Below are 26960 nucleotides of genomic sequence, written 5' to 3'. Positions count from 1 at the left end.
AGAAGTAGACTGTCATTTTGCAAAATTTCTACATTTTGCCTTGATTTTCTTAATCCAGAACAATTTCAGTCAGGAGCCACAAATAATCACTTTTCAGGATAAGTGATGAGCTTGATAAGCAGTTACAGAACTACATTGATTTTTCCCCCACCCAAATTAAACGTCTGGACAACTTGATGAATCACGTGATACAGAGTTTTACTATGACTGTAACAGCTGTCTACATAGATGTAGACCATAATGTTAGCTGGCCATAGTATCCCCTTTAAGAATGCTCCCTGGGGAGTTAATAAGTCACACTCTATAAATCTTCCTGTTCACCCTGACATTAACAATGTTGCCAAAGGAACGTGCAGAATTGTCCCATCTGGCTTCCTTGTGCCAAATATAGTTGACAGGCATCCTTCTCACTTGGACCAAAGATTAAGAGGCTTTCCTTCTTATAGTGAAAAAAAATGAACATGCTACTTGAATACCACTGATCTAGAAACTGTTTTTCACTTGTCTTTGATTTCTGCTCTTCACTCTTAAAATGAGCTTCTCTGCAAAATCTCCCTTTTTAGATGACCCTTTTCTCCCATTTCTCCTGACTCAGTGATTTTGAGAAATAGATCAGCTCTCCTGTGTTGCTCATGTGTTTTCTTTGAGTTGCGTCTTGTCATCATCCTTAGTAAGGCTTGCCTTTTTCTGCATTTGATCGCAGTTGGAATTTATGTCCAGGGAGTTCCCCAAAGCAACTCCCTTTCCCCCTAAGCAATCGGATTATGATACAAAGTCTGCTTGAAGACCAGTGGGCCACTGTGGATCTATACAACCTGTATCAATAGGTCTTTATCTCTGTCCTATCTCCTGGTAATCATTTAGTTAGGTATTGTATATTGGTGTAGTTCCATTACTTACATAACCCAGAAAAGGAATCGATCTTCGTGTGGCCTCATTAAGTGGTTGAAAAGAATAACATGCCCTTTCTTCAAGAAACTCCCTGACGGGAATAGTATGAATAGATCTTGAGATGTCACTCACTTTCCAAAGACAATTGGTTTTAACTGGGCTTGGGGTTTAGGAGGACTTTATCGGGTTCTCATGTCTCTGAGGCTGTTCAATTCTCGTTAGCAAAGCTTACTAATTGTTCTAAGAAACACTGTATTTCCTGTATCTCAGCTTCGTAGAACTACAATTCATCACTTCTTGGTGTTAATAACTCCCCTGTGAGATGATTCACACAGCCCAGTTTTCTGATGCCAGGAGCACAAAGGTCTTCTGGAACCTTCTGCCACAGGGTGGAAGAAACTATCTCCATTTAGCAAGGACTTGGGAAGACAGCCAAAGAGGTCCACATGCTGCATTTTACCCCATGCTCTCCTCCTCGGAGGTTAAGGGGTGTTATATGGGGCACTGGCTTGAGGTCACACAGTGGAAAACTATCCTGCCATGGCCCTGGGGTTGAGATTTGCTTTCTCAGTGGCGGCAGAGATTGTGGGTTTTAACCACCTCCCACGAAGGCCAACAAAAGCGATGATGCCCCCCACTTCTCAGTTGGCTTTTGGGAAAATGCATAAAAAACCACTTCTGCTGCCAGCCTGGGGAGTATCAAACGGCAAAATTCTGTATTTAAAGGACTTTGACATTTAAGATTGAAAAGGAATTTGGATTCTAAATCTTAAAAAGAAATCCATGGGATGTTGAATTAAAATACTGTTGTAAATTAAATCAGCCACACATCTAACTCGTTCCCCCTGGAGGGAGATTAATGGTCCCTCACAAGGGAATTTGTGTTCTTGCCTCAGAGTTTCGTTGTGGGCTATGCCTATTTCTGTCCCCACGGCTGTGGCTAATTTGGGTCCGCTGAGCATATAAACATTTGCTTACTTAGAACTTAGAAAAAGAATCCCGAGATAAGAACAGCCCTCCTGCAGTCCTCTGCTCTCCACTCTAACCTCGTGCCTTTAGCAGGATCCCAGAAAAAGGTGAAAACGGGCTGTGGGGTCACGGAAAACTCAGTGAAGGCAAGGGCGTCACGCCTCAGCACAGTGTAGGGTCCCTGGAGTTGGGTGACTCTGGCAGCAGAAGCAGGGCTGTACCTGGTGTTGGGCTGTGGCTGGTGCAGGGCCTGACTTCTCTTAATGGGACCATTCAGCTGCAGGCTTGGAGGGATCCCAGGTGCATTGCTACTAAGAGGACCAAGAGGGAGAATTAAAAAGCCAGACACTTGGGGCGTGGCTAGTGCAGCATTCTCAAAGTGCAGCCTCCAGACCAGCATCCTCAGCATCAAATGGGAATGTGCTAGAAATCCCAATCTTGGGACCCATCCCAGCCCCAGAGAATCAGAAACTCTGCCAGCAGGACCCAGGAATCTGTTTTAACAAACCTTCCGGGTGATTCTGATGCAAAAGCCTCAGAACCACTGTGATGGGATTTGTAAGTCCAGTGGATCCTGATCTAGGGAACCCAGGACTTCAGAAAGGGAGCAATGAATGACCAGGGCCGATTTTCAGCATTTCAAAAAACTGAAGAGAAAGAGTATGTCTGCCCAAAGACAGGCTGCTTAGACTAACAAAGCTGTCTCTTTTCATTGCTGCTGCCTGGAATCATAGCAACTTGGTTTAGTTATGGTTGATCTCATCAAAAAGCGCTAGCTGGGAAATTTATAGACCATTAATTAGAAAATTAACTTAAAAATGTAAAATTAATTATTTCAGAGATACATGGATTAATAATTAAAGTTTGTGGGATTCTTCGGGGGGTAGGGAAGACAACACTCTTTCAAACATAAGACGTATGACCATGATGGGTATAACTGAAGAAATCCTGGGTGACTAAACATTTGGGAACCATCCATTTGAGTTCTGTTTTTGCTCTGGCATCTACTTTCAGTATAACCTTGAGCAAGCCTGAGAGTTTTCCTTTGCTGTCAGTTTCCCACGTATAAAAAGGGACCTATTCACGTTATCTTCTCTCTGTCTTGCTTTTAAAGACAAATTGGGTCATGAGAACCTTTCTTTTCTTTTTCTTTTTCTTTTTTTTTTAGCAAACAGGATACATGCTATGTATAATGATAATGCTTTGGAGATTATATTTTCTTTTTTGCTTGGCAATAAATTGCTACTTCAGTACCCCAATGATAGTCTTAAGGGTCTCTTACCCCAACGATAGTATGAAGTGTCTGAAAACAGTGCACTTTCCCAATGTAGCTTTGTAATGTTCAAGACCTCGCAAGCACACTGGGAGAATTTGATGCAACATCTGTGAACACTTTGGAATTTCTCGGAAGGAGGGCGCAAAGACAAATTCAAAGTGTGCCTGTAATTACTGGTTTTCTAGTTTCCAAGGAGCAGGGAAATGGAACATTGAAGGAGAGATGGGGGGAAAGAAGGAAGGTTTTTTCCCAATGGGATTGATGGGAAAATCCAGGGCACCTTTTTCTCTCTCTGAATTCGAGATGTTAGAAAGAAGAGAAGAGGCAGACAGATTAATTCCCTTGTGCCGTGTACTGCTGAAACAGCCGACAATGTGTGGTAGGGTGCTGTAGGTAAAAGCCAAGTCAAATGAATGCACTGAGAAAAGGAAGAGAGACTTTGTCCAGTCAACTTCTCAAAACTATCGTGAAGCTGCATGTGGTATGAGTGCAGAAATTGCCCCGGTCATTCTTCTTCCTATTCAGAAGTACCACAGAATTCAGGGATTTACCAAGGTTTTGCAGTAAGTATGTGGCTGCTGTAGCTTGGATTAGTCTGCAAAAAAAATAAAGGCAGCACCATTCATAGACAGCTCATTGTATCTTTAAATTCATTTACATTGATCAGATCATGAAACCAGGCTGCCCAGACATTCCATGCTGGCCAGCGGCGGCTTTCTCTGAGACTCTGTGGACACACAGCAGCCTCTCTGGGCCCTGTGTCCTCTCAAATCCACTTTAGCTCTCTAATCTCATCGTCTGTATTCCAGGAGAATAAATTAATCAGTCTTTCATCTCTACCCTGGGTTCAGCACCAAATAGATTGACTTTAGTAGCAGAGGGAGAGGGAGAGAAAAAGTGATCTTTCCTTCAATCTTCCTGGATACCCATTCTCATGTAGTGGTATGAAGTTGTCCAGAATTGTTCAGTGGGATGATTAAATGCGGATGATCTGGGACCCCACCTCCACCCGGGTCTGGAAGCACTTGGAAACAGAAGTGGAGTCCGACTTCTCTGTGTGTGTTCCCCGGAGGCTGTCTCACAGCAGAGGATTAATAAATATTTACTAAAATGCTCTATGATCATTTTATTGAGTCTGATTTACATGGCTGGTCATCTTTCTACATACAGTAAGTCTTCTGAAGTGGTTGGAATAAAATGATGTTATTTAAAATTTTACCCAAGAGAGTGATACCCACGGAGAATTGCGGGAGAGAAAATTTGCATAAGAAATGATGAACAGGTTCAGTAGGCCTAGGGAAGGGGCTGGACTCTGTCCTCATGCCATGAGAATGTAGAGAACTTTGATGACCTCTTGCAACCCTGAGTCCAAAAGGAAGGGACAGTCAAACCATTCCCTATGAATCTTGGTTGATGATAAATCTAGGCAATTTGAAATCTCCATATTGAGACTTAGAGGTGAAATTTTGGAGATAAATCTAAACGATCAGTGCTTTAAGTAATATTTCTGAGTTGACTTTGAGAGGATATTTTGCTAACGTTTCGTGATGATTTTGAAAATGTGAATTTCACAACTGCTATTGTAAATTGCACCTGGTCTGAGAACCCTTGACCCACTGTTTAAAGTTGTGCTAGGGATTACATGCCGGCTTCAGAACCTTGCTTGTCTTGACTAAAAGTCAAGAGATGATGCCTTTAAATTCATTCAAAAAATGTAAAGAGAGAAATCCTAAACTCATCATGCACACACATAAGAACAAAGTGAATGTTTAAAAGAAGTCATTCACAGAGATTATAAAAAAGAATTTGTTGCTGGTTGCTAAAGACTGTTTATTACTCAGCAGCAACCTCAAAATCTGCAGGATATATGCCCAGGGAAAGTGAAGGAAGAACATTTCAATCCATTTGGATCAGTTTTACTGCAATTACACACAACTCAGTAGAGTCAGTGGGGGAGGAGCCTTATAATTTAATTATCAATTTGGAATGCAATTGAAGTGAGACCTGCCATACAGCTAAGTCAGCGAAATATTTCATTCAATGCTCATCATGGCAAAGCACAGATTATGATGTCATTTCATTTAAATCAGTGGTTTATCTTTGGCATTTTCACACATTATACACTTTTTAATTTTTCTAAAGTTTTTTGGCCATAAAATGTCTTATGATACGAAATAAGTAAGTGTTTTTAAAGGGCAAGTGATTCATTTTGAACGTTTGAGAAAAGGAGCCCAGGCAGGGATCAGGAGACACAGGTTCTGGCCTCAACCCTCCACAATAGGAGGGGGTTGCATGTTATGGAGTGGACGAGCCCTGAAGATTTAACCTAATGTAAAACTCCATGCTAATTGGTGGCAGGTGCTTCTGTTGACCAGTTAAAAATGGTATTGCTATTTGATAAGGAGAGTGTACAGTCCACTTAGCCATCAGCTTTGAGTTTTGACAATTTATGGCATGTTTAAAAAGACTGTGACTATTTCTAATTTTATTAACAAAGTGAGATTTTACAAATAATTTTATCTGGACTGCATTTGCATTCTCATAAATCAAAACTGTAGAAAATGGGACCACGTTAGATCTAGGCTTTAGATCTGAAAAAATCTCTTAGGTCTCTTCAACCTCAATTTCATGAACAGGAATTCGGATATGTCAGGGGCTTGCAAACTCCATTCTGAAGAGAACCAGCACTGTAGAGAAAATTATCAGGGGGCTTCTGGAAGGGACAAGGAGAGGCCCAGTAAATGGGGCAGAGACATTTGACACTGCCTCAATCAGTGTGTGTGTGTGTGTGTGTGTGTGTGTGTGTGTGTAAAATCCAGGGCACCTTTTTCTATCTCTGTATATATGTACTATATGTGTGTGTGTGTGTGTGTGTGTGTGTGTGTGTGTGTATGCAATTGTTAAATCTTATGCAGTATATATATGTGTATGCACTATATATATACACACACACACATATACATAGTGTATAAGATTTAACAATTAAAAAATTAGAAGAATCACATAATTAGGTAGGCTCTGAGGACTAACTTTCCTTGCTCCCATTCTTCCTCCTTTTCTTTTACTTTCTGTTTCAAAAAAATTTAAATCATGGAGTGAAGAAATAAGAAAGTCTTCTTGTGAAAGGTAATGAGTTGCACACTGAATTGTGCTTCGGTGTGCTGTTTATCAGCTTTCCCCCATATATCTTGACTTTTTCTGAGGGACCATCTTGCTTATCATTGTCTTCCCTAAAGTGGCTGGCGCAGTCCCCTGTACATAGTTTGGGTTATAACAACATTTGTTGAATTATACTAAATCGAAAAGATCCTGAGCCCCTTGGTTCTTCCTTCCTTCTCCCAATCGTTTGCATTTAGACATGTTCCCTTAGGTGGCACAGGAAACATACTGGTCTGCTGAAATGCATGTAGATTGCATGTTTAATCTCTGATCGGGCTGAAGAGGCTGACCATCGGTAGGGGAAGAGATGCCTCCTATCTCTAGCTTCCTGAGAAGAGCTATGAGAAAAGGTCTGTACAGGCAGGGCCTGCAGTGTGCACCTGCCTGACTTGGACACTTTTCCCCAGCAGAATCTACACTCTCGGAAAGCCTGGTTGTGAGGAGGTAGCTGCAGATTGGGATAAACCTTTATCGTAGTGTGTACTTTAAAAAATGCTTCATTATTTCATGATTTGTAGGTTTTTTTTTTCTAGAAATTATCTTAATGATGCAATGAACTAAAGATGCAAAATGTCTGTTAAGCATTATTTTGTTAATATGCATATTACTTGATTCTAGAATTCCTAGAGAACAAAATATTGTAGCTTCATCGGACTCTACTACACAAATGAACATTTGATTTGTATAACTTACAGGATAGGTGTTAAAATGTAGGATAGGGTTAATTACCATCTTTACCAGGTGTTTTTACTAATTTTCAGATTTAACCCTGTATCCCTCAAAAAACGTTTATTCTCAGCCAAATGCCAGCTGCAAGACCCAGGCCCAGAGTATTTAAGCACACGAGTCAAACTGTAAATCAGATGTGTACAACTTGGGCTTACGGAAAGGTCGTGGGCTCATCTGCTCCATTTGCCTTTCCAGCATTAAAGAGAAAAAAATATCAGGGAAGAGATAGATTATCAGCTTTGAGTGAAATTGTCTGGACCTGACCTGTCATTTGCAGGCTTTCGGTTTCTCCCTGTCTTTAGCACCTCCAAGGAGAGGCTAAGATGAATCAGGCCACACATAGACTTGCTCCTTCTTCCTTTGGTTCCTCAGCATAGTTGTAAACGTTGCTTAAACAGCCTTGAAATCGCGGGATGAGCTGTTTCCTTTGTACTTTACAAACCTCTGAAAGAGTCGTCCCACTTTAAGGTCACCTACTGTTTACTACTTGCAGAGCTTAGCCATGAACAAAGGACTACTTTTGAATTACAAAACAAAAGGCCAGAAAACTTCTTAGTTCTGTTCTGGCTCTGAAACAAAGATTAAACTCTAAACGTTTAGCCATGGGTTATAGGGTTTCAGTATAACTATCCCCATAACAATTTTTCAACGGCAAACTTCCGCTTGTTGTACACTGAACTCTGAAGTAGCAGTCCCAATAGCATTTTACAGACAGATGAATTTCTACACAAGTCATTATAGATCTTGATTTTTAAATTTTGTTGGAGAGGAAGTTAGAATGTATAATCCAGAGCAGTTTCACCCATGACTTATTCATCCAGGGTACCCTTTCCTCTATTCCCACAGATAACCAAGAGTTAGCTTTCATTGCTGGATTGGTAGACAATTTAAAATATAATCGTCTAAAAGATATAATAATCCTTCTTCTTTTATCCAGATTGTGGCCAGTAATTCATTATATAATTATGAATTATTACATAATGTTCATATATAATAAATGATATATGAACATATCATTCATGTTCATATAATGATATGAACATATCATCATATATTCCATATATCATTTATGCTAAAAATGATAGCATAAATCCACCTTCTAGAGAGGAAATACTTGACAATATTCAATTACTTGTAGACTCAAATACCCCAAACAGAACGTGAAACTGAGGAGGTGAGAAAAAGATGATGTGACTGATGCTTCTGGAAAGAATATTAATTATATTAATTTTTTTTTCTTTGAGATGGAGTTTCACTCTTGTTACCCAGGCTGGAGTGCAATGGCGCGATCTCGGCTCACCGCAACCTCCGCCTCCTGGGTTCAGGCAATTCTCCTGCCTCAGCCTCCTGAGTAGCTGGGATTACAGGCACGAGCCACCATGCCCAGCTAATTTTTTGTATTTTTAGTAGAGACAGGGTTTCACCATGTTGACCAGGATGATCTCGATCTCTCGACCTCGTGATCCACCCACCTCAGCCTCCCAAAGTGCTGGGATTAAAGGCGTGAGCCACCGCGCCTGGCCAATTATATTCATTTTAAAAGTAGATGAGTCGGGGGCGCCCGTAATGAATTGTGTTTACCCTAAGAACAAATCCACTACATTGGAATTTTAGGCATAACCAGTATCATTAAAAAGAGCCCCTTGCAGGTGTGTAGGTAGCAGTCAGGGCAAAGCATCCCAGGTCTGGGATTTCTGCTGATACCAGTGCTTTGAAGACAACGGGAGACCAATGCACTGGCTTAGACTAAGCAGCCTCTGAGGCACTTTCCAGCTCCCAAATGGTGTGGCCCCATGTATATCAGTAATTAAGAGATGCAGATACTCACGTGGTATTATGCCTTGGTTAGCCAGTTGTTCCTGGGTCCTTCTTTGTTGAAGTCTTAACTGTAAAACTTAGAAAAGGAAGTGTTAGTTTGTGAGTTGGGCTAAATATCATTACCATCATTTACATTTTCATTATACGTTCATAGCTCATCTCATTTTATTTCTACAACAGTTCTGAAAGTTATTGTGAAGTACATTTTTATTTCTGTTGTAGACACAGTGGAAGAAGAAAGAACAGCTGAGAAGGTTGCAAGGTTTTGCAGTAAGTCTGTCTCAAACTAGAATTAGAATACTTGTCTCCCCTTTGACGTGAATCTTATTTTTGCGATGCCACGCTCTCTCTCTCCTCACTCTGTCATTTAAAAGACGAATATCATCTAATTCCACTTGGGTGGCAACCTGTGATATCAAAAGCGGAGACAGAGTCCCACCTAGGCTCATATCTCATCTCTACCCCCTTAATAGCTGTGTATCCCTGAGCAAGTTGCTTAACCTCTCTGAGCCTCCGTTTCCTCATTTGTAAATAAAAACAATGCCTACCTGGTGGTGTTGCTATAAAGTTTGATTTAAAAAAAAGTTATTTATACTGCTTAGCAGAATGTCTGGCACGTGTAATGACATTTTGATAAGCAGTAGTAGTATGAGAATCTGGAATTCTTCTGGGAATTCAAAGAAGGACTACCGGAGTTGTGGTTTTCTTAGAAAAATTAAAACATGGTAAAATTGTCAGATTATATATTATAAATAAATATATGTATGTTCCAAATATTATATATCTATAGCACAAATGGATTATATGTATCATATACATGTAATGGTAAAAATTAAATAACATTGAATTATTGACTTCCGAGTGCAGTATGTACAGTGTTCTCCGTTCCATTGCCCTCTCCTCCAAACACATTCTATCCTGAAATTCAGACTCATCCTCACGGATATTCCATTTTCTCTATATACATTGATGAGAGAGTTTAAAGTGCGAATCCACTTGGATTAATCATCTGCTAAAATAAAAACCATGTTTTCCAGAGGACTGTAACAAAACTTGGCGTCTATATAACATAGGCTCACAATGTCCAGAATACAGAATACTCTAACCCAAAAAACTAGGAAGATACGACCAATTCTAGATGGAAAAGACAATGAACAGATGCAAACCTTGAGATGAAGCAGATGTTGAAATTATCAAATATTTTAAAATAGTTATTTCCAACCAGGTTCAATAGAGTAAAAGAAATGGACAAAAAATAGAAAATCTTAGCAGCAAGATAGAACACATAAGAAGAAATCAAAGCAGAAATATTAAAACAACAGTAGAATATATAGAATAAAAAATTATTGAAGGAACTGAATAGAAAATATCAAAAGAATGAGTCAGTAAACTTGAAGATAGATCAAACTGAAGAAGAGAGAGAAAAAAAAGATGAAAAACGAGCAGGTCTCAGGGACTAGTGTGACAATATTAGGTAATTAGAGTCCCAGAAGGAGGGCAGAGGAAGAAATAATGGCCAAAATCTTTCTGAGATTGGTGAAAAAAAATTTACAGATTCAAAAACTCAAGAAACCCTGAACCAAATATGTTCAGAGAAAAACACACTTAGATACATAATAATCCAATGGCTGAGAGCCAAAGATAAAGAGAAAAATGTTAAAAACAGGTTGGGGAGAAGCAACACATTGTATAAAGAAAAATGTTGATTTAAATAGCCACAGATATCTCTCCAGAAACAATGAAAGCTAGAAAATAAGAAACAAAAAAGAGAAACAAATAAACACCCCACCCCCCAAATCTGACAACCCAGAATAGAAAATGTCCCCTAGGAATGAAGGTGAAATAAAGGTATTTTCAGGTAAAGAAAAAAAAAATATAATTTCTTGCAGTAACTGCTTAAGTAAATTCTTTAGGCTCAAGGGAAATGATACCAGAAGAGAACACAGATACTCAGGAATGAATAAAGAATGTCAGCAATGGTAACTCTATTAATAAATATTAAAGATATTTATTTTTCTTCTTAAACATATACAACTATATATACAAATTTATAAAGAAAAATCGTAACATTGTCTTGCTATGTTCTTAAGGCACATAGAGGTAATACAGATGACAGTGATAATACAAAGGACTTCTTAGGACTGCCAAGTTTCTATACTTCACGTGCAGTGGTATGATACTAACCATAGGTAGACTGTCATAGTTAATGATTATATTGTAACTAATAATAAAAACACAAAGAGTATAACTTTAAAAAAATCCCATAAATTGAAACAAAATGCTAAAAATATCAAGTAATCCAAAGAAGACAAAAGGGGGACTATAGGAAAGAAAAGTATAGGGACAAAGAAGAAAACAGTAATATAATGGTAGATCCAAATCCAACCACATCAATAATTACATCATATTTTAATAGCTGAAATGTTCAAATAAAACAGTTTTTCAGAAATAATTTATGAAAGCAATGTTCAATTATGTGTTATCTTCAAGAGATATGCTTTATATATAAAGTGTCAGATTCATTGAAAGTAAGTACATGGAAAGAAGATATCCCATACAGACAGCAAGCAGAAGAAAGCCGGAATAACTATCTTAATGTCACATAAAATAGACATCAAATCACAGAGCATTGTCAGAGATAAAGAATGGAAATTTTGTAGTTATAAGAGGGAGAATCCATCAGGAAGACACAGCAATTATAAATGAATATGCATTTAAGAACAGAACCTCAAAATACATGAAGCAAAAATGGACAGAATTAAAGGAATAAACAGACAATTTCAAAATCACAGTAGATCTTAAGGCTCCTCTCTTAACATCTGATTAAGCTAGATTTAAAAAATATTAACGACACAGAGGATTCGGGCAATAATATCAAACATCTTGATATAATTAATATTTGTTTAGCTCTACGTTCAACAACTGCAGAATAAACATTCTTTTCGAGTGTACATGGTACATTCACTGATATATAATAGTCACAGAACAAGTTTAAATAAATTTGAAATAATTGATCTCATATAGAGTATGTTTTCTGATGACATTGGAATTAGTTATAACTCAAAAGGAATATGCTATTAATGAAAAAATGTTTGGCAATATATTTCTAGATAATTCATAGGTCAAAAAGAAATCACCAGAGTAATTAAAATATTTAAAATTGTGTAATAAAAATATATGACATATTATAACTATTTCATATCACAATTTCCCATAACCTATATTACAACTTCTGAGATACAGCTAAAGCAGTGATTAGAGGGAAACTTAGAGTTTTAAATGTTTATATTAGAAAAAGAGAAAAGTTTAAAATCAGTGATCTAAGATTCTACCATAAGAAGACAGAAAAGAAGTATGCTTACAGTAAGTAGAAACAAGAAATAATAAAGATTAAAGCAGAAATCTTTATAATAGAAAACAGAAAAATAGAAAAAGAATAATGCAAAAAGTTGGTTATTTTCAAAGTTCAACACAACTGACAAACTCCTAATTAGACTGATATTAAATTAAATTAATTTATTTATTTATTCTGAGACAGAGTCTCACTCTGTCAACTAGGCCAGAGTACAGTGGTACTATCTCTGTTCACTACAACCTCCATCTCTTGGGTTCAAGCAATTCTTCTGCCTTTGCATCCTGAGTAGCTGAGATTACAAGTGTGTGCCACCATGCCAGGCTAATGCTTGTATTTTTAGTAGAGATAGGGTTTCGCCATGTTGGTGAGGTTGAAAACTCCTGACCTGAAATGGTCCACCTGCCTCAGCCTCCCAAAGTGATTGATTATAAGAATAGAAAATAAAGTTTACCAATAACAGCACTAAAAAATGTGTTATAACTGTATATTCAAGACATTAAAGATAATGAGAGAATACATTAACAAACTCGTGCTAATAAATTTAACAACTTAAAGTGAAAACATTTATTGAAAACTAAAGCTTACCAAAATTGTTCTTCAGAAAATGAATAAAAATGTTTATTAAATCATACATTGATTATCATAAACATCACCATCACCATCATCCCCCCACACACACATAAAAATATTCAGGCCCAGGTGATTTTACTGGTGAATTTTTATCCAAGTGTGATAGGAGCAAGCTGTTTTCCATTAAATAACACATTTTATACATTATACCAACCCTAAATAAGAATTCTCAATTACGTTGTCTTTCAATATCATAGATCTTAATCAAGTGAAGACAAAAGTTTATAAAGATCTCCCATTGCTAGAGTTAGCCAATTAGAAGACTCTTTCAGTTCTCCAGATATTAAGCCATTTGACTAAGACTGAGCTGGACAAAGGCAGTGGAAATGGAAACAAAAGAGGAAACTGTTAAAAATACTTTGAATAAAAAGAATTAGAAGAGTTTGATGACATGAAGGAGGGTAGAAATATGGGTGCAGTGGCTCACTCCTGTAATCCCAGCACTTTGGGAGGCCAAGGCAGGGAGATCACAAGGTCAGGAGTTCGAGACCAGCCTGACCAACATGGTGAAACCCTGTCTCTACTAAAAATACAAAAATTAGCCGAGTGTGGTGGCACGTACCTGTAATCCTAGCTACTTGGGAGGCTGAGGCAGGAGAATGGCTTGAATCCAGGAGGCGGAAGTTGCAGTGAGCCAAGATGGTGCCACTGCACTCCAGTCTGGGTGACAGAGCAAGACTCCGTCTCAACAAAAAAGAGAAACATATATTATTATCTTTCAAGGGGTTATTGGTCTGGGATCTTTGGATATGCTACAAGAAATACAACTAATTGATATACAGAACTATGTGTGCATATATCGGTCTGGGTCCATAGCACACATTAAATTCCAAAAAAAAAAAAAAAAAAAAAGTCAAGGCTTCCAGATTTAAGCTCCTTTAATTTAAAAGCTTAAAGATTTAGGGTTCTGAAAACATGTATTAGAGTTATGTTATAATGAAGTTGACAAAGAAATCTGAAAAAATGATGAGTTTAATTTAGGCAATCTGAATTTTTGAGGTCCTGGTGAATAAAAAATAAGGTGACTGATAAACAGCTGAGATATCGGGCTGGAGAAAGGCTGAGAGGTCTGGGCTGGAACACTGATTTGGGGTATTATCTTTAAGTAGGTAGCCACAAAACGTTTTAGCAGAATTTCTAAAGGAAAAAAGGTATCTTAGAGAAGGCTGGGTGAGGTGGCTTATGCTGGTAATCCCAGCACTTTGGGAGGCCAAGACAGGTGGATCACCTAAGGTCAGAGTCTGAGACCACCTGCCCAACATGGCAAAAATACAAAAAAATACTAATTTTTTTTTACCGTTTCTACTAAACAACACGGCAAAAATACAAAAAATGCTAAGTTTTTTTACCGCTTCTACTAAAAATACAAAACTTAGCTGAGTGTGGTGGTGCACACCTGAAATCCCAGCTACTCGAGAGGCTGAGGCAGGAGAATCATTTGAACCTGGGAGGTGGAGGTTGCAATGAGCCGAGATCGCACCACTGCACTCCAGCCTGGGCAACAGAGTGAGAACCCTGTCTCAAAAAAAAAAAAAAAAAATTATCAGAGGAGAGGTAAGATAAGAAGGAAACAGAGAGAAAAATTACATTGCAAATAGTGAAAGAATGACACAAAAGAGGGGCTGGTAGAAGACAAAATTTGTTTGCTTCGATATAGAGAAATCACTGGACTACTTGGTATACTCATTCCCATACTTCTTTTTTGTTTGTTTGTTTAATTGTTTTCAGATTTTTCAGTTATAAAGATTGAATGCATTAAATTATTACATCCATTCAATCATTCGTGACATATTAGATTGCCTACTATGTGAAAGCATCTCTTGCTGTTGACATACAGCGGTGAATAGGACAGTTACTATTCTCATGACCGTAACATGCTAGCTGGGGAGATAAATTCAATTTTCCCTGAATACAAAATAAATTCCTCTCTCTCCCCCACCAAGAACTAGGTATTCAAGGGCTCTGTTCAACCCCTGACTGTGTATGCAAAAATGTTGCTTGCATATATGTAAATGCATATTTCTATGGACTGGCTTATGACTTTACGAAGATTTTAGAAAGTCTGTGAGACTTACAAAGGTTAAGAATCATCAGTTCAGATCTAGACTAAACCATCTCATATCTTTCTTTGCTTATTTTTGTTGGTGGGTTCCTCTCCTTGCAATACACGTTACACAGCATTACCAGATCAATTTCCCTAAACTTCATTTTCATAAGATTACTTGGTATAGCATCCCACAGTGGCTTTTTATTTTAGCCTTCAAGATCTTTTCCTACATATGCACTATTTCCCACACAAACTCTCTTTTCCAATTCAGCCTGTCCCTCCCGAGCCTAACCTACGTGCTCACCTTCTTTGCCTTTGATTATGACATCCCTGCCTGTGGAATTTGGTATATGCTTTGATGCTAGGCTATAATGCTAACTTATTCCAAATAGTTGGTAAACTATATATAACTACGATTTATTAAATAATTTCCTTTGCTTACCAATTTATAATGTCAACTTCTTCATTTACTGAAGTTCTAGTACAAGCCACAATGTGTTTCTAGGTGCTAAGTTCTAATTAGTAATTTATACTTCCTATTCTATTTTTATTTTGCGGTAAAAATACAAAATGTTTTCTGTTTCAAGATGGCAAACAGAGCAAACACCTGATGCCTATAAAACAACAGAAATGATAGTTTTAAAAATGTATACCCATACTGGAAAAGAAGAATGAGATTCCTCAGTGAATTGAAACCATAAGGAACTTATGAAACACACAAAGCATATGGGATTGGATTGAAAAACTAGGTTAAAAGATGTGCAAGTGAGGAAATGAAAGCTGTGCCAAGAGCCCTCCATGCCAAGGAGCAGAGGAGACCCAAGGCTCAAACAAGGTTGTTAGCTGGGGTACTGAGACGGGAGGTCTACCTCTGTGACATCCTGTAAGTTTGTACATTGTCTGCAATCTGTAGGACCCATCGCTGTGTCTCCAAAGGGGCTGGATTGGAGGCCCAAGAAGGTCATGACTTTTTCATCATCTGAAACTAGCTCCTGGCTCATCCTGTCTCTCCCTTACCATCCCGAATTCACGAAAACACCAGTATCAGTGACGTGTCTTTTCTCTGTGAGCTTGCTTACCTGTGCACAGTCTAGCAGATATCCGCAAGGGCACGATGTTAGGGTACAATCAAGGATCGCCTAATCTGGGAGGGATATTAGTAACATAAAAGAAGACTCCGAACTTAACCAAAGGAAAGAACATTCCCTTAAGGTAACAGTGTGAACAAAGGGAATAGGCATTTCTCAGAAACAACCAACAGAATTCATCAACAGAAAAATAAGAAATTAACCACGTCACAGCCATCAGGATAGCTACTGTCCAGGAAACAGGAAACAGGTGGTGGCATGGATGTGGAGAGATTAAAACCCTCATGCACTGTTGAGGGGAATGTGAAATGGTGCAGCTCCCCAAAATATTAAACCCAGAATTACTACCCGATCCATCAGTGCCACCTGTGGGTGTACACGCAAAAGAACTGAAGGCAGCGACAGGAAGAGAAACCTGTACATCTACCCTCATAGCAGCATTATTCATAAAAGGGGGAAGTGACACAAGTGTCCATTGATGGACTAGTGGATAAACACAATGTGGCATATTTATAAAATGGCCAGGCATGGTGGCTTATGCCTGTAATCCCAGCATTTTGGGAGGCTAAGGCGGGTGGATCGTTTGAGGTCAGGAGTTTGAGACCAGCCTGGCTAACATGGGGAAACCCCGCCTCTACTAAGAAAAAAAGTACAAAAATTAGCTGGGGGTGGTGGCAGGCACCCGTAGTCCCAGCTATTCGGGAGGCTGAGGCAGGAGAATCACTTGAACCCGGGAGGTGGGGGTTGCAGTGATCCGAGATTGCACCACTGCACTCCAGCCTGGCGACATAGCGAGACTCTGTCAAACATATATACATATTATTCAGCTTGAAAAGAAAGGAAATTCTGAGGTGCTACAACATGGATGAAGTTTGAAGATGTTATGCTGAGTGAGATAAGCCAGTTACAAAGGTAGAAACACTAGATGAATACACTTATATAAGGTACCTAGAGGAGTCAGACTCATAGAGATAGAAAGCAGAACTGGGGTTCTAGGGGCTGAGGGAAGAGAGAAGGGAGGGTTACAGTTTAATGGAAACAGAGTTTCAGCTTTGCAAGATCTTAGTGATGATTATACAACAGTGTGAGTGTGCTTAATGCCCCTGAACTGTACAGTTAAAATGGATAATAGGGTACATTTTATGTGTATTGTACCACAATTTAAAAAATTAAAATTCCAGGCCAGGAGAGGTGGCTGGTGAAACCCCGTCTCTACTAAAAATACAAAAACAAAACAAAACAAAACAAAAACAATTAGCCAGGCATGGTGGTGGGTGCCTGTAATCCCAGCTACTTGGGAGGCTGGGACTGGAGAACTATTTGAACCTGGGAGATGGAGGTTGTAGTGAGCCAAGATTGTGCCACTGCACTCCAGCCTAGGTGACAGAGCAAGACTCCATCTCAAAAGAAAAAAAAATTAAAATTCCAAAAATAGTATCTTTAGTATTAACACTAATCACAAAGTAAAAATTCTAGAAGATTGAGCTCAACTGTCCTCTTAGAATGTAGCACAAAGGGATAAAGGGGTGAGAAGCACAAATAATATACACTTAATGCAGAAACATTGCAAAATATCGAAAAGCTTCTAGGAGAAAACATACTTGTCTGCAGTGGTCTTAATGTTTGTGTCCCTCCAAAAGCTATACGTTGCAATCTTAATCCCCAAGGTGATGGTATTAACAAGTGGGGATGGCCGGGCACGGTGGCTCTCACCTGTAATCCCAGCATTTTGGTAAGTGGAGGAGGGTGGATCATTTGAGGTGATGAGTTCAAGACCACCCTGGCCAACATGGTGAAACCCCATCTCTACTAAAAATACAAATATTAACAGGCCGGGTGCGGTGGCTCACGCCTATAATCCCAGCACTTTGGGAGGCTGAGGCAGGTGGATCACGAGGTCAAGAGGTCGAGATCATCCTGGTCAACATGGTGAAACCCCCTCTCTACTAAAAATACAAAAAAATTAGCTGGGCATGGTGGCGAGTGCCTGTAATCCCAGCTACTCAGGAGGCCGAGGCAGGAGAATTGCCTGAACCCAGGAGGCAGAGGTTGCGGTGAGCCGAGATCACGCCATTGCACTCCAGCCTGGATAACAAGAGCGACACTCCATCTTAAAAAAAAAAAAAATTAACCAGGTGTGGTGGTACAAATATATCTATATATATAAAAAATATATTAATATATATTAATTATATAATTAATATACATTATATAATTATATATCCAAAAATAGTATCTTTAGTATTAACACTAATCACAAAGTAAAAATTCTAGAAGATTGAGCTCAACTGTCCTCTTAGAATGTAGCACAAAGGGATAAAGGGGTGAGAAGCACAAATAATATACACTTAATGCAGAAACATTGCAAAATATCGAAAAGCTTCTAGGAGAAAACATACTTGTCTGCAGTGGTCTTAATGTATATAATTAATATACATTATATAATTATATAATTAATATACATTATATAATTATATAATATATAATAAATATATATTTTATATATATTCCTAGGAGGCTGAGGCAAGAGAATTGCTGGAAGCCGGGAGGAGGTTGCAGTGAGCTGAGGTGCCACTGCACTCCAGCCTGGGTGACAGAGCGGGACGCCATCTCAAAAAAAAAAAAAAAGAAGTGGGGCTGTTTGAGCAGTGACTAGGTCATGCGGGCAGAGCCTTCATCTATGGGATTGGTGCCCTTATAAAGGAGGCTTTGGAGAGTTGTCTGGCCCCTTCCGCCACAGGAGGCAGTGCGGGGAGGGCTTCTATGAACTAGGAAAGGGGCCCTCATCAGGCACCAAACCCACCTGTACATTTATCTTTAACTTTCTAGCCTCTAGAACAGTGAGAAATAAGTTTACTGTGGCTTATGAGTTACCCAGTGTACGGCATTTCATTATGGCAGTCTGAACAGACTAAGATCATCTCTGAACCAGAGATACTTCTTGCTAATATTTCACTCATAAAGTTTACGTTCTTTTTCTTAAATGTTCGTGTGGGATCTCATTATAAGGTTTCTTTCATTAGCCGGTTTTTATTAGTAATATATCAAAATGCCATTTAATATCTCAAATATGCCATTTAGTACCCATCAAAAGATGCTATTTTAGTAGCTGCAGAATATTGGTTTTCTTTCTTCCCTCCCTCCCTCTCTCTCTCTTTTTCCTTTTCTTTCTTTCTTTCCTTTCTTTCTTTCTTTCTTTCTCTTTCTTTTCTTTCTTTCTTTCTTTTCTTTCTTCCCTTCTTTCTTCTTCTTCTTTCTTTCTTTCCTTCTTTCTTTCTCTCTCTCTCTTTCTTTCTTTCCTGGTTACTTCATAAGTCATTGAACTACTGGCCACTATTGAACGTTCAGATTTTTTAAAGTCTTAACATTAAAAATCACAGTGGGCATTCTTTCTAGTTGATTTTTGGTCACATTTTTAATATTATGTTAAGAAACACTCCTAGAAGTGGAATGATTTGGTCACAGGAAATGCCAAATTTGAAGGCATTTGGTACGTATGACAATAGCTCTCCTAAAAGGCTGTCCTGACCTTTCCCACTACCATAGTATGACCAGGTTGCTCATTTCCCTTGGCCTTGTTGCTCTTATCACATGGGGCTGCAGTGATCTTTCTCTTCTCTGAAGCTAGAGGTCTGGCTGCCTGGTCAGAATCTAACTCTAAAGGAAGTGGGCAGAGAGCCAAATCCCAGATGATCTTAGCAATGGAATTCATCCCTGGGTGAATTCACCAGCTTCAGCTGAGCTTTGATACCAGAGGTGAGCGTGAATGGACCTATCCCTCTCTCTGGCTGTCTCCCACTGCAGAGAGGAGGGTCCTGACACTTGACACAGAAACCTTGCCCCACTGGCCTTATGTTTGGTGAAGCTGCCTTGCTTTCTGGGCACAGCCACCTCCAGCTTTTGCCTGTCCCCTTCCTGGATGCCTTTCTGTGCTTTGCTGAGCAGAGCCTCCCTTTCCTTCCCTGCTTTCAGCTTGCCATGCCCACTTGTGTCCCAGAATGCTTGGCAAACCTCCCCTGATCCATCATGGGTAAAAATACTCTCTGAGCAGAAGGTTACTTTTTGCCCCACACCTTCTTTCCACTCCCCATTCTACCCAGCTCTAAGTGACAGGTATTCCTGGAGTGTTCTCTTCATTCACGTTTTTGGGGAGCACATTCTTATCTTTGGAAGGTTGAGGGAAGTGAGTTCTTGGTGTCTGTTCTACGTCATCCCAATATGTTTTATCAACAGCAGAAATCTCTCTTATGGTTCCGACATTTGGGTGTCAGTCTTTCTAAGCTTCCAGAATCAAAGCAGTATTTTCTTCTATTTTTTGCATTCTTTTGGCCATTGTCATCAGAACTGGGAGTCATAGGTTTGTGTGTAAGCTGCTTCTTTACTCAGAGGTCTGGGCTCTGGATTCTGATTTCCTCATTTGAATATTCTTGTCCTAGTGCTACACCATTTATTTTATTCTAGACTAATGTCTAGACTAATGATAAACATTTTCTGGTAGGGAGCACCTTATTTTATGGGGTGTGTGTGTGTGTGTGTGTGTGTGTGTGTGTGTGTTTGAGATAGAGTTTCGCTCTGGTTGCCCAGGCTGGAGCGTAATGACATGATCTCGGCTCACTGCAACCTCTGCCTCCCAGGTTCAAGCAATTCTCCTGCCTTAGCCTCCTGAGTAGCTGGGATTACAGGCATGTGCCACTATGCCCAGCTAATTTTGTATTTTTAGTAGAGAAGGGGTTTCTCCATGTTGGTCAGGCTGGTCTCGAACTCCTGATCTCAGGTGATCTACCTGCCTCGGCCTTCCAAAGCACTGTGATTACAGTCATGAGCCACCGTGCCCAGCCCATATGGTTTTTAAAACATAAATGTTTCATGACAACGCCACCCTGTGATTTTTCTCCAAAATGAACTTCAGGAGCAAGTAGCAAGTTCTACCACCACCCTAAGCACCTTCCTCCCCAAAGAAGGGAAAATATGTTCCCTTAATATTTTATGATCATAGAATAGATGTGAAACCTATTCAGTTCAGAGAAGCAGCCCGCTGTTTCATGATTATTTAAAAATGCATAGAAACTTGTGGGTCAAGTAGAGCAGAGAACCAGGACCATATTCCCCGCTTGCAGCTCAGGGCTGGGACTAGGTTCCAGTTCAAGAATGGGAGCTAAACTATCTCTGCACAGCACTGGGACTGCAGCCAGAGAGTGTAGAGTTTAGAAAGTGATAAACTCATTAGCACCTTCCCAATAAACCTGTGACATTATTTGTTGTTGATATTGAGATTATTGATAGGTACAGATAGGAAGGCCAGGGCTCTTGGACATTGAGGAAGCTTGGCAGAGTTCTGTTCACTCACCTGTGCCTGGGAGAGAAAGCAGAGGTCCCCAGGGAGAAGAAGAACCAGGTGCAGCTGTACAGGATTCTTTAGAGTTTCAAGTGGAAGAGGAGGGAAACACCAGGATTGAAGGACGTTGCGACATTTTGCTTGTTACTTAGAGGGTAACCTCTGCCACATGCCCACTGCTAGTGGGTGGGCCTTTCTGGAGGCCGAGGAGAGGCAACATGATGGGGCAAGAACACTGGGAATGGAAAACATGGTTTGACTCTGCCAAGCTTCATAACCCTTAGTGTCCAAGAGCCTTCCTATCTGTATACAGCAATAACTCAATATTAACAACAAATAATAGTTAACAATTTCATAGGGTTATTGGGATGGCCTTAATGAGTTCACCACTTTCTAAACTACAAGGTTATCAAAGGCCTTTATGCTTTGTAACGATAATGATGAGAAAGCCTTCCCGTTACAGAAGCTGAAGAAGAAAAGGGAGCTTTAGGTTGCAATGGGAATGCAGGCTTGTATCTTTTTTTTTTTAATTTAAATTTTTATTTTTATTTATTTACTTTTTTTTTGAGATGGAGGGAGTCTTACTCTGTTGCCCAGGCTGGAGTGCAATGGCATGATTTCGACTCACTGTAACCTCTGCCTCCCAGTTCAAGTGATTCTCCTGCTTCAGCCTCCTGAGTAGCTGGAATTACAGGTGTGTGCCACCACGCCTGGCTAATTTTTGTATTTTTAGTAGAGACGGGGTTTCACCATCTTGGTCAAGCTGGTCTCGAACTCCCGACCTCTGGTGATTTGCCACCTCGGTCTACCAAAGTGCTGAGATTACAGGCATGAGCCACAGCTCCTGGCCATCTTTTAGAAAGTCATTACTGCCTTAAACATTGGCTGTGCACAGGAGTGATGGTCTCTTAGAAGAGTTTATCCCATTTACATGAAGAGAAAACTGAAGGCACAGGAGTAACACAGCATGTCAAGTGAGTGGGTGAACAGAAGTTGAGTCATTCACTCATTACAGATCAGTTCTTTGATCTTCTATTCCTTTCTATTATTTCTTTTCCCTGTCTCTCTGGTGTTGATAATTCCCAATAAGAAAGTTGAAAGTGACGGATTATTACCAGAATTGAAAAGTATCAGTCTTGGGGACAGAGATTTTTCTGTAAATCATCTATTGAAATCTCCCCAAAATCCCTCAGGAGTGTGTCTTATTATCCCCTGATCATACCTTCTAGGATAGAAGGCTCATCCAAGGCCATAAAGTTATAAACCGAGGCAAGCAAATTTCCAACCATGACTTTGGACCCTAAACTTTACCTCATGAGTGTAAGTTCCAAATGAAACTATTAATATTTGGATGAGAAAACAGTAATTTTAGCCATATCTTACCTTGTGTTTTAATGTATTTCTCCCATTTGGTGTGGGGGTGGGGGGCATGTCTTTTTAAATGAAGAATCAGAAGCCATTAGAACAGGAGGCATGTTTCATGCTACCTGCCCCCTAGTAACTCAACATAAGGGATGCTCAGCTCAGAATCACTGCCCACAGTGTCTCCATGACAACAGTCAGGTAGGGTACCGTTCTCCTTCTGGAGCCAACAGGGAGCTGGGTGACTGTTCTGACCAATATAGGTGATGACCCCAACCAAGTCTCCAATTATAATGAGGCTCCTGAATGATCCCAGACTCTCATGGCATCACATGGAGTCGTTGCCATGGTTTTGGTGAGAAGTATTGCTTTTCCGAGGATTGCAAAACACTTTATGTTCCAACTCCATGCTCGCTCATTCTTGACAGAGTGGAAAATGTGTCTCCTTGGCTGAAATGTTCCTCTTGAGTCCAGCCCAAAGATGACATTTTTAGGAAAGTTTGAGAAGAATCCTATGGCTGTTACTGAGTCACGATAGAGTAGAAATGGATCTTTTCTATTTAAAGAGTTTTGAGCTACTGTTTGAAAATGTCACATTGCTAGGGAACGGTGAAAATGGAAAACTTTCCATTTGCTATCAACAAAGAAAGGTCATCACCAAATGTGCAACAATAGAGTTACGAAGCTCTGTCATCTGTGTACAAAGGGATTAGGAAGTTGCTGAGAGTTACATTTAAGAATATTAGTGAATATGCTTGGGTTTTTAAAGAGGGATTGCTCATCTGGAATTGGACACGTGTACTTCTAGATTCCATTCTGCTACTAAATAGCTATTGCTTTTGAGAGGCTTGCTGGATCTCAGTTTCAATATAAACTAAAGAAAGAGATTACATTAGATTTGATCAGGATTTCCTCAATTTACCTGATATAACCCCCCCACCCCCGGCGGGGTTGATAAACACAAATTTCCCTGGTCCCCTTCCTGGAGGCCATATAGTCTAGTATATCTGGAGTAGACCGGGAATACATTTTCACAAACATTCCAGGAACTTCTGAGAAAAAAAAATATGTTTGAGAAATAGAAATAAGCAAATATGCTGTATGCAAAAATGAGACCATGTTTCTATACTATTTGTGCCTTGCTTTTTCATTTTTTTCAACATGTTCCTACTTTTTGTGTGGGTGTGTATATGTCAACTCTCATTTCCTATGGCTACATAGTATCTCGTTATGCTTCAATATCTATTTAATCCCTTTTTATTGTCAACTTAATTTTCTTTCCTTCAGTAAAGACGAGTCAAGTCATTTTGCACTCCTATGGGGACTATGGGAGTGTCCTAACTTCACTACAACCTTGCTAACAACAAGAAGAAACGAAAAGGAAAGAAGCTTTGCTAATTTGATAACTAACAATGGTATCTCATTTATACTTTTTTTTCCTTTATACTTTTTAATGAGACAAAGATGTTTTCTTAGGTTTTTTGACTATTAGTATATTTTCTCTTGCAAACTGTCTGACAACATTCTTTGAGAGATTTTCCACTGGGATTTTTTCTTCCTTTTAGACTTAGGAGATCTATTTATATTCGAAGTACATTAAACATAGTCAGTTATCTATGTTGTAAATTTCTACTCATTTTTAGTTTGCCTTTCAAACTTGTGATGATTTTTGGCATTTAATACCTCTATATGCAATCCCTTAGAATATTCTTTTATGATTTCTATCTTTGATGAACACTTATTTCTTCTCCATCTCCAGATTATGTATCACTTAAACGTACTTACATATTTATATTTTGGTTTTTAAATTTGCATTTAACTTTGCAGTGCATCTGGAATTAATTTTAGTATGTAGTGTTACAGAAGGCTCCAATTATTTTTTCAGATTGTACTTTTTTGTTTTTTGGGATGGAGTCTCGCTCTGTCACCTAGGCTAGAGTGCAGTGGCTCGATCTCAGCTCACCGCAATCTCTGCCTCCCACGTTCAAGGGATTCCCCTGCCTCAGCCTCCCAAGTAGCTGGGACTGCAGGAGCCTGCCACTATGCACAGCTAATTTTTGTATTTTAGTAGAGATGGGGTTTCACCATGTTGGCCAGGCTGGTATCGAACTCCTGACCTCAAGTGATCTGCCCACCTTGGCCTCCCAGAGTGCTGGGATTACAGGTGTGAGCCAGTGCACCCGGCCTCAAATTGTTAATTGTTCTAATATCATTCATTTCTATATCAAACGAATTTTAGATATGTCATTTGTCATATAATATTTGCTTATATAACATCAAATCTGTGTCTACTTTTTCTTTACATCCTGACCTAAATGTTTGGTTTTGTTTGGTGTCAGAATAGGTTTACACCTGACAAAATATATACTTTATAGGATGTGGGAGTCTAATTCTCCACACCAAGGCTTCAGGATTATTTTCAAGCAATTCCAAGATTTCATGAGACCAAAAATTAGCAAATATCTTATACCTACACCAGCAACAGAAGCAATACATGAGATTATGATAATAGTGCTACGCATTCCTGTAAATGTTTATATGCAGCAGGTGAGAGACGTTTAATCTGATTAAATCTGAGTGTGAGTAAATTCTTAAATGTACTGAGGATTCTAGGGAAAGAGGGAGCAGACAAAAGAAGAGAAAGCAAGGATGGGGGACGGGGAAGAAAGAAGAAGTGAAAACATAGTGCAAATAGAAAACAAAGTTTGTTTTTTAATTGTAAGAACAATGTGTGTGTGTGTGTGTGTGTGTGTGTGTGTGTGTGCACATGCATGTATGAAAGTGAATATCTCTTCCAATGATGACTGATTAATTCACATGTATTTAATAGAATATGAAAGATGTGTTAAAGCAGGGGGACACTAGGTCTGGCTCCAGAAGAAAAACAAGAAATAGTCCAAGAGGCCCAGCAGAACTCTGATTGATAAGGCAATACTTTTGTCCCCATGATGGGCTGCCATCCAGGGCCCAAGAAGGAAATGATCCTGAAGAAATAACGAAAAGAAAGAAAGAAGGAAAGAGAGAAAGAAAGAGAGAGAGAAGAGAGAGAGAGGGAGGGAGCAAGGGAAGGAAGGAAGGAGATGGAAGGAAAGAAGGAAGGAAGGAAAGATGAAAGGAGGGAAGGAAGGAACGGAGGAAGAAAGGAAGGAGAAAGGGAGGGAGGAAGAAAGGAAATGGAAGGAAAGAAGGAAGGAAGGGAAAAAAGGAAGGAAGGAAGGAAGGATCTTCCTTGAAGGAAGTTACTGGAATCAGTGTGTTAAACTTCTGTTTCATCTACCCAAATAAGTCATTCTTGCTAAGAGCATCATCCTTACCCATTTCTTCTCCCATGTTGCCATGGACACACTGCTTCCTTAACACCACTGTAATATTCAAATGTGACTGATTTTCTTTCTACCTCCTTTCCACTCCACTGTTTGGTTTTTGTCTACCCAACTATTCCATTTATCTTAAATAAATTCCCCCTGGCCTTGCTTGACTTACTTGTGCCCCCTACTTGCTGCAACCCCTTCAGGCTCTAAATATGGCCTTATTTTCTTTAAAAAAAAAAAACCTACCAGAATACATGGTTTGACCAGATATTTTTTTTAACATAAATTAATTTGTATTTAAACTTTTAACAATATCATAAAATGGTTTCTGTTTAGTATATACTTAATAAGTTATCCTTTGGGGGAAGAAAAAACATAAATTTATTTCAAGAGAGTGACCAATAAAAAGAAATAAAAGATGAGTACTGACTGTACCAGCCACACATCCCTCACCCACAAAGCCACCTTCCCCTCTTTCTTCTAAATACTCCACAAATTCTAGTCCCTCTAGGAATGGCTCTACCTTGACTATGTGGGAAGGTGCAAATAACTCCCCAGATTTTACTGAGTAAACCCACATGTCTGTTTCTAGCAACACATCAAAATAATAATAATGCAAGAAAGTCATCGCTCTGGGCTCCAAACTCCTTACCCATGAAGAGAAGGACTACGTTTGAATTAGGTGGTTTCAAACTTTTAAAAACATATGCCTAAAAGTGTAAGTGTTTTTTAACTAGCCGTCTTACGTGGAAAGAAACAAAGTAGCATGGAGGTGAAGGACAAAAGCGAAACCTTTCACAAAACATTAAAACTCTGCAGAGCAGAGTTTTAAAATCATTGGGTTGCGTGGTCCCCTAAACACCTTCCAACTTCCATATGTTATTTTTATGACTTAGTTCTAAAAATCTCAAACCTCCTAAGAGATCTTGCTTGGGAATAGATGAGCGATTTTATTCAGGAGTGAAGAGCGGGGGTGGAATTACAGTGCCA

At 39.3% G+C, this 26960-nt stretch overlaps 1 protein-coding gene across 8 annotated transcripts in view; it reads right to left on the bottom strand.

The window, feature by feature from the left end:
• MYOCD (myocardin) overlaps window positions 1-26960 on the bottom strand; it is a 171993-nt gene that overhangs the window by 58220 nt on the left and 86813 nt on the right. For 3 of the 8 annotated variants that reach the window (XM_074388194.1, XM_003929257.4, XM_074388199.1), the window contains exon 2: window positions 8853-8918. In XM_074388194.1, coding sequence (XP_074244295.1) covers window positions 8853-8918 — 66 coding nt within the window. Of the gene's footprint in view, window positions 1-2081; window positions 2172-3687; window positions 3732-8852; window positions 8919-26960 lie in introns of those variants that run through there. The other 5 variants (XM_074388196.1, XM_074388195.1, XM_074388198.1 and 2 more) reach the window with 5 other exon arrangements.

This window comes from Saimiri boliviensis, chromosome 17 (assembly GCF_048565385.1).
Source record: "Saimiri boliviensis isolate mSaiBol1 chromosome 17, mSaiBol1.pri, whole genome shotgun sequence".
Taxonomy (NCBI): Eukaryota; Metazoa; Chordata; class Mammalia; order Primates; family Cebidae; genus Saimiri; species Saimiri boliviensis.
The sequence above is the reverse complement of the archived record's forward strand: the minus strand, read 5'-3'. Positions and strand labels throughout refer to the sequence as shown.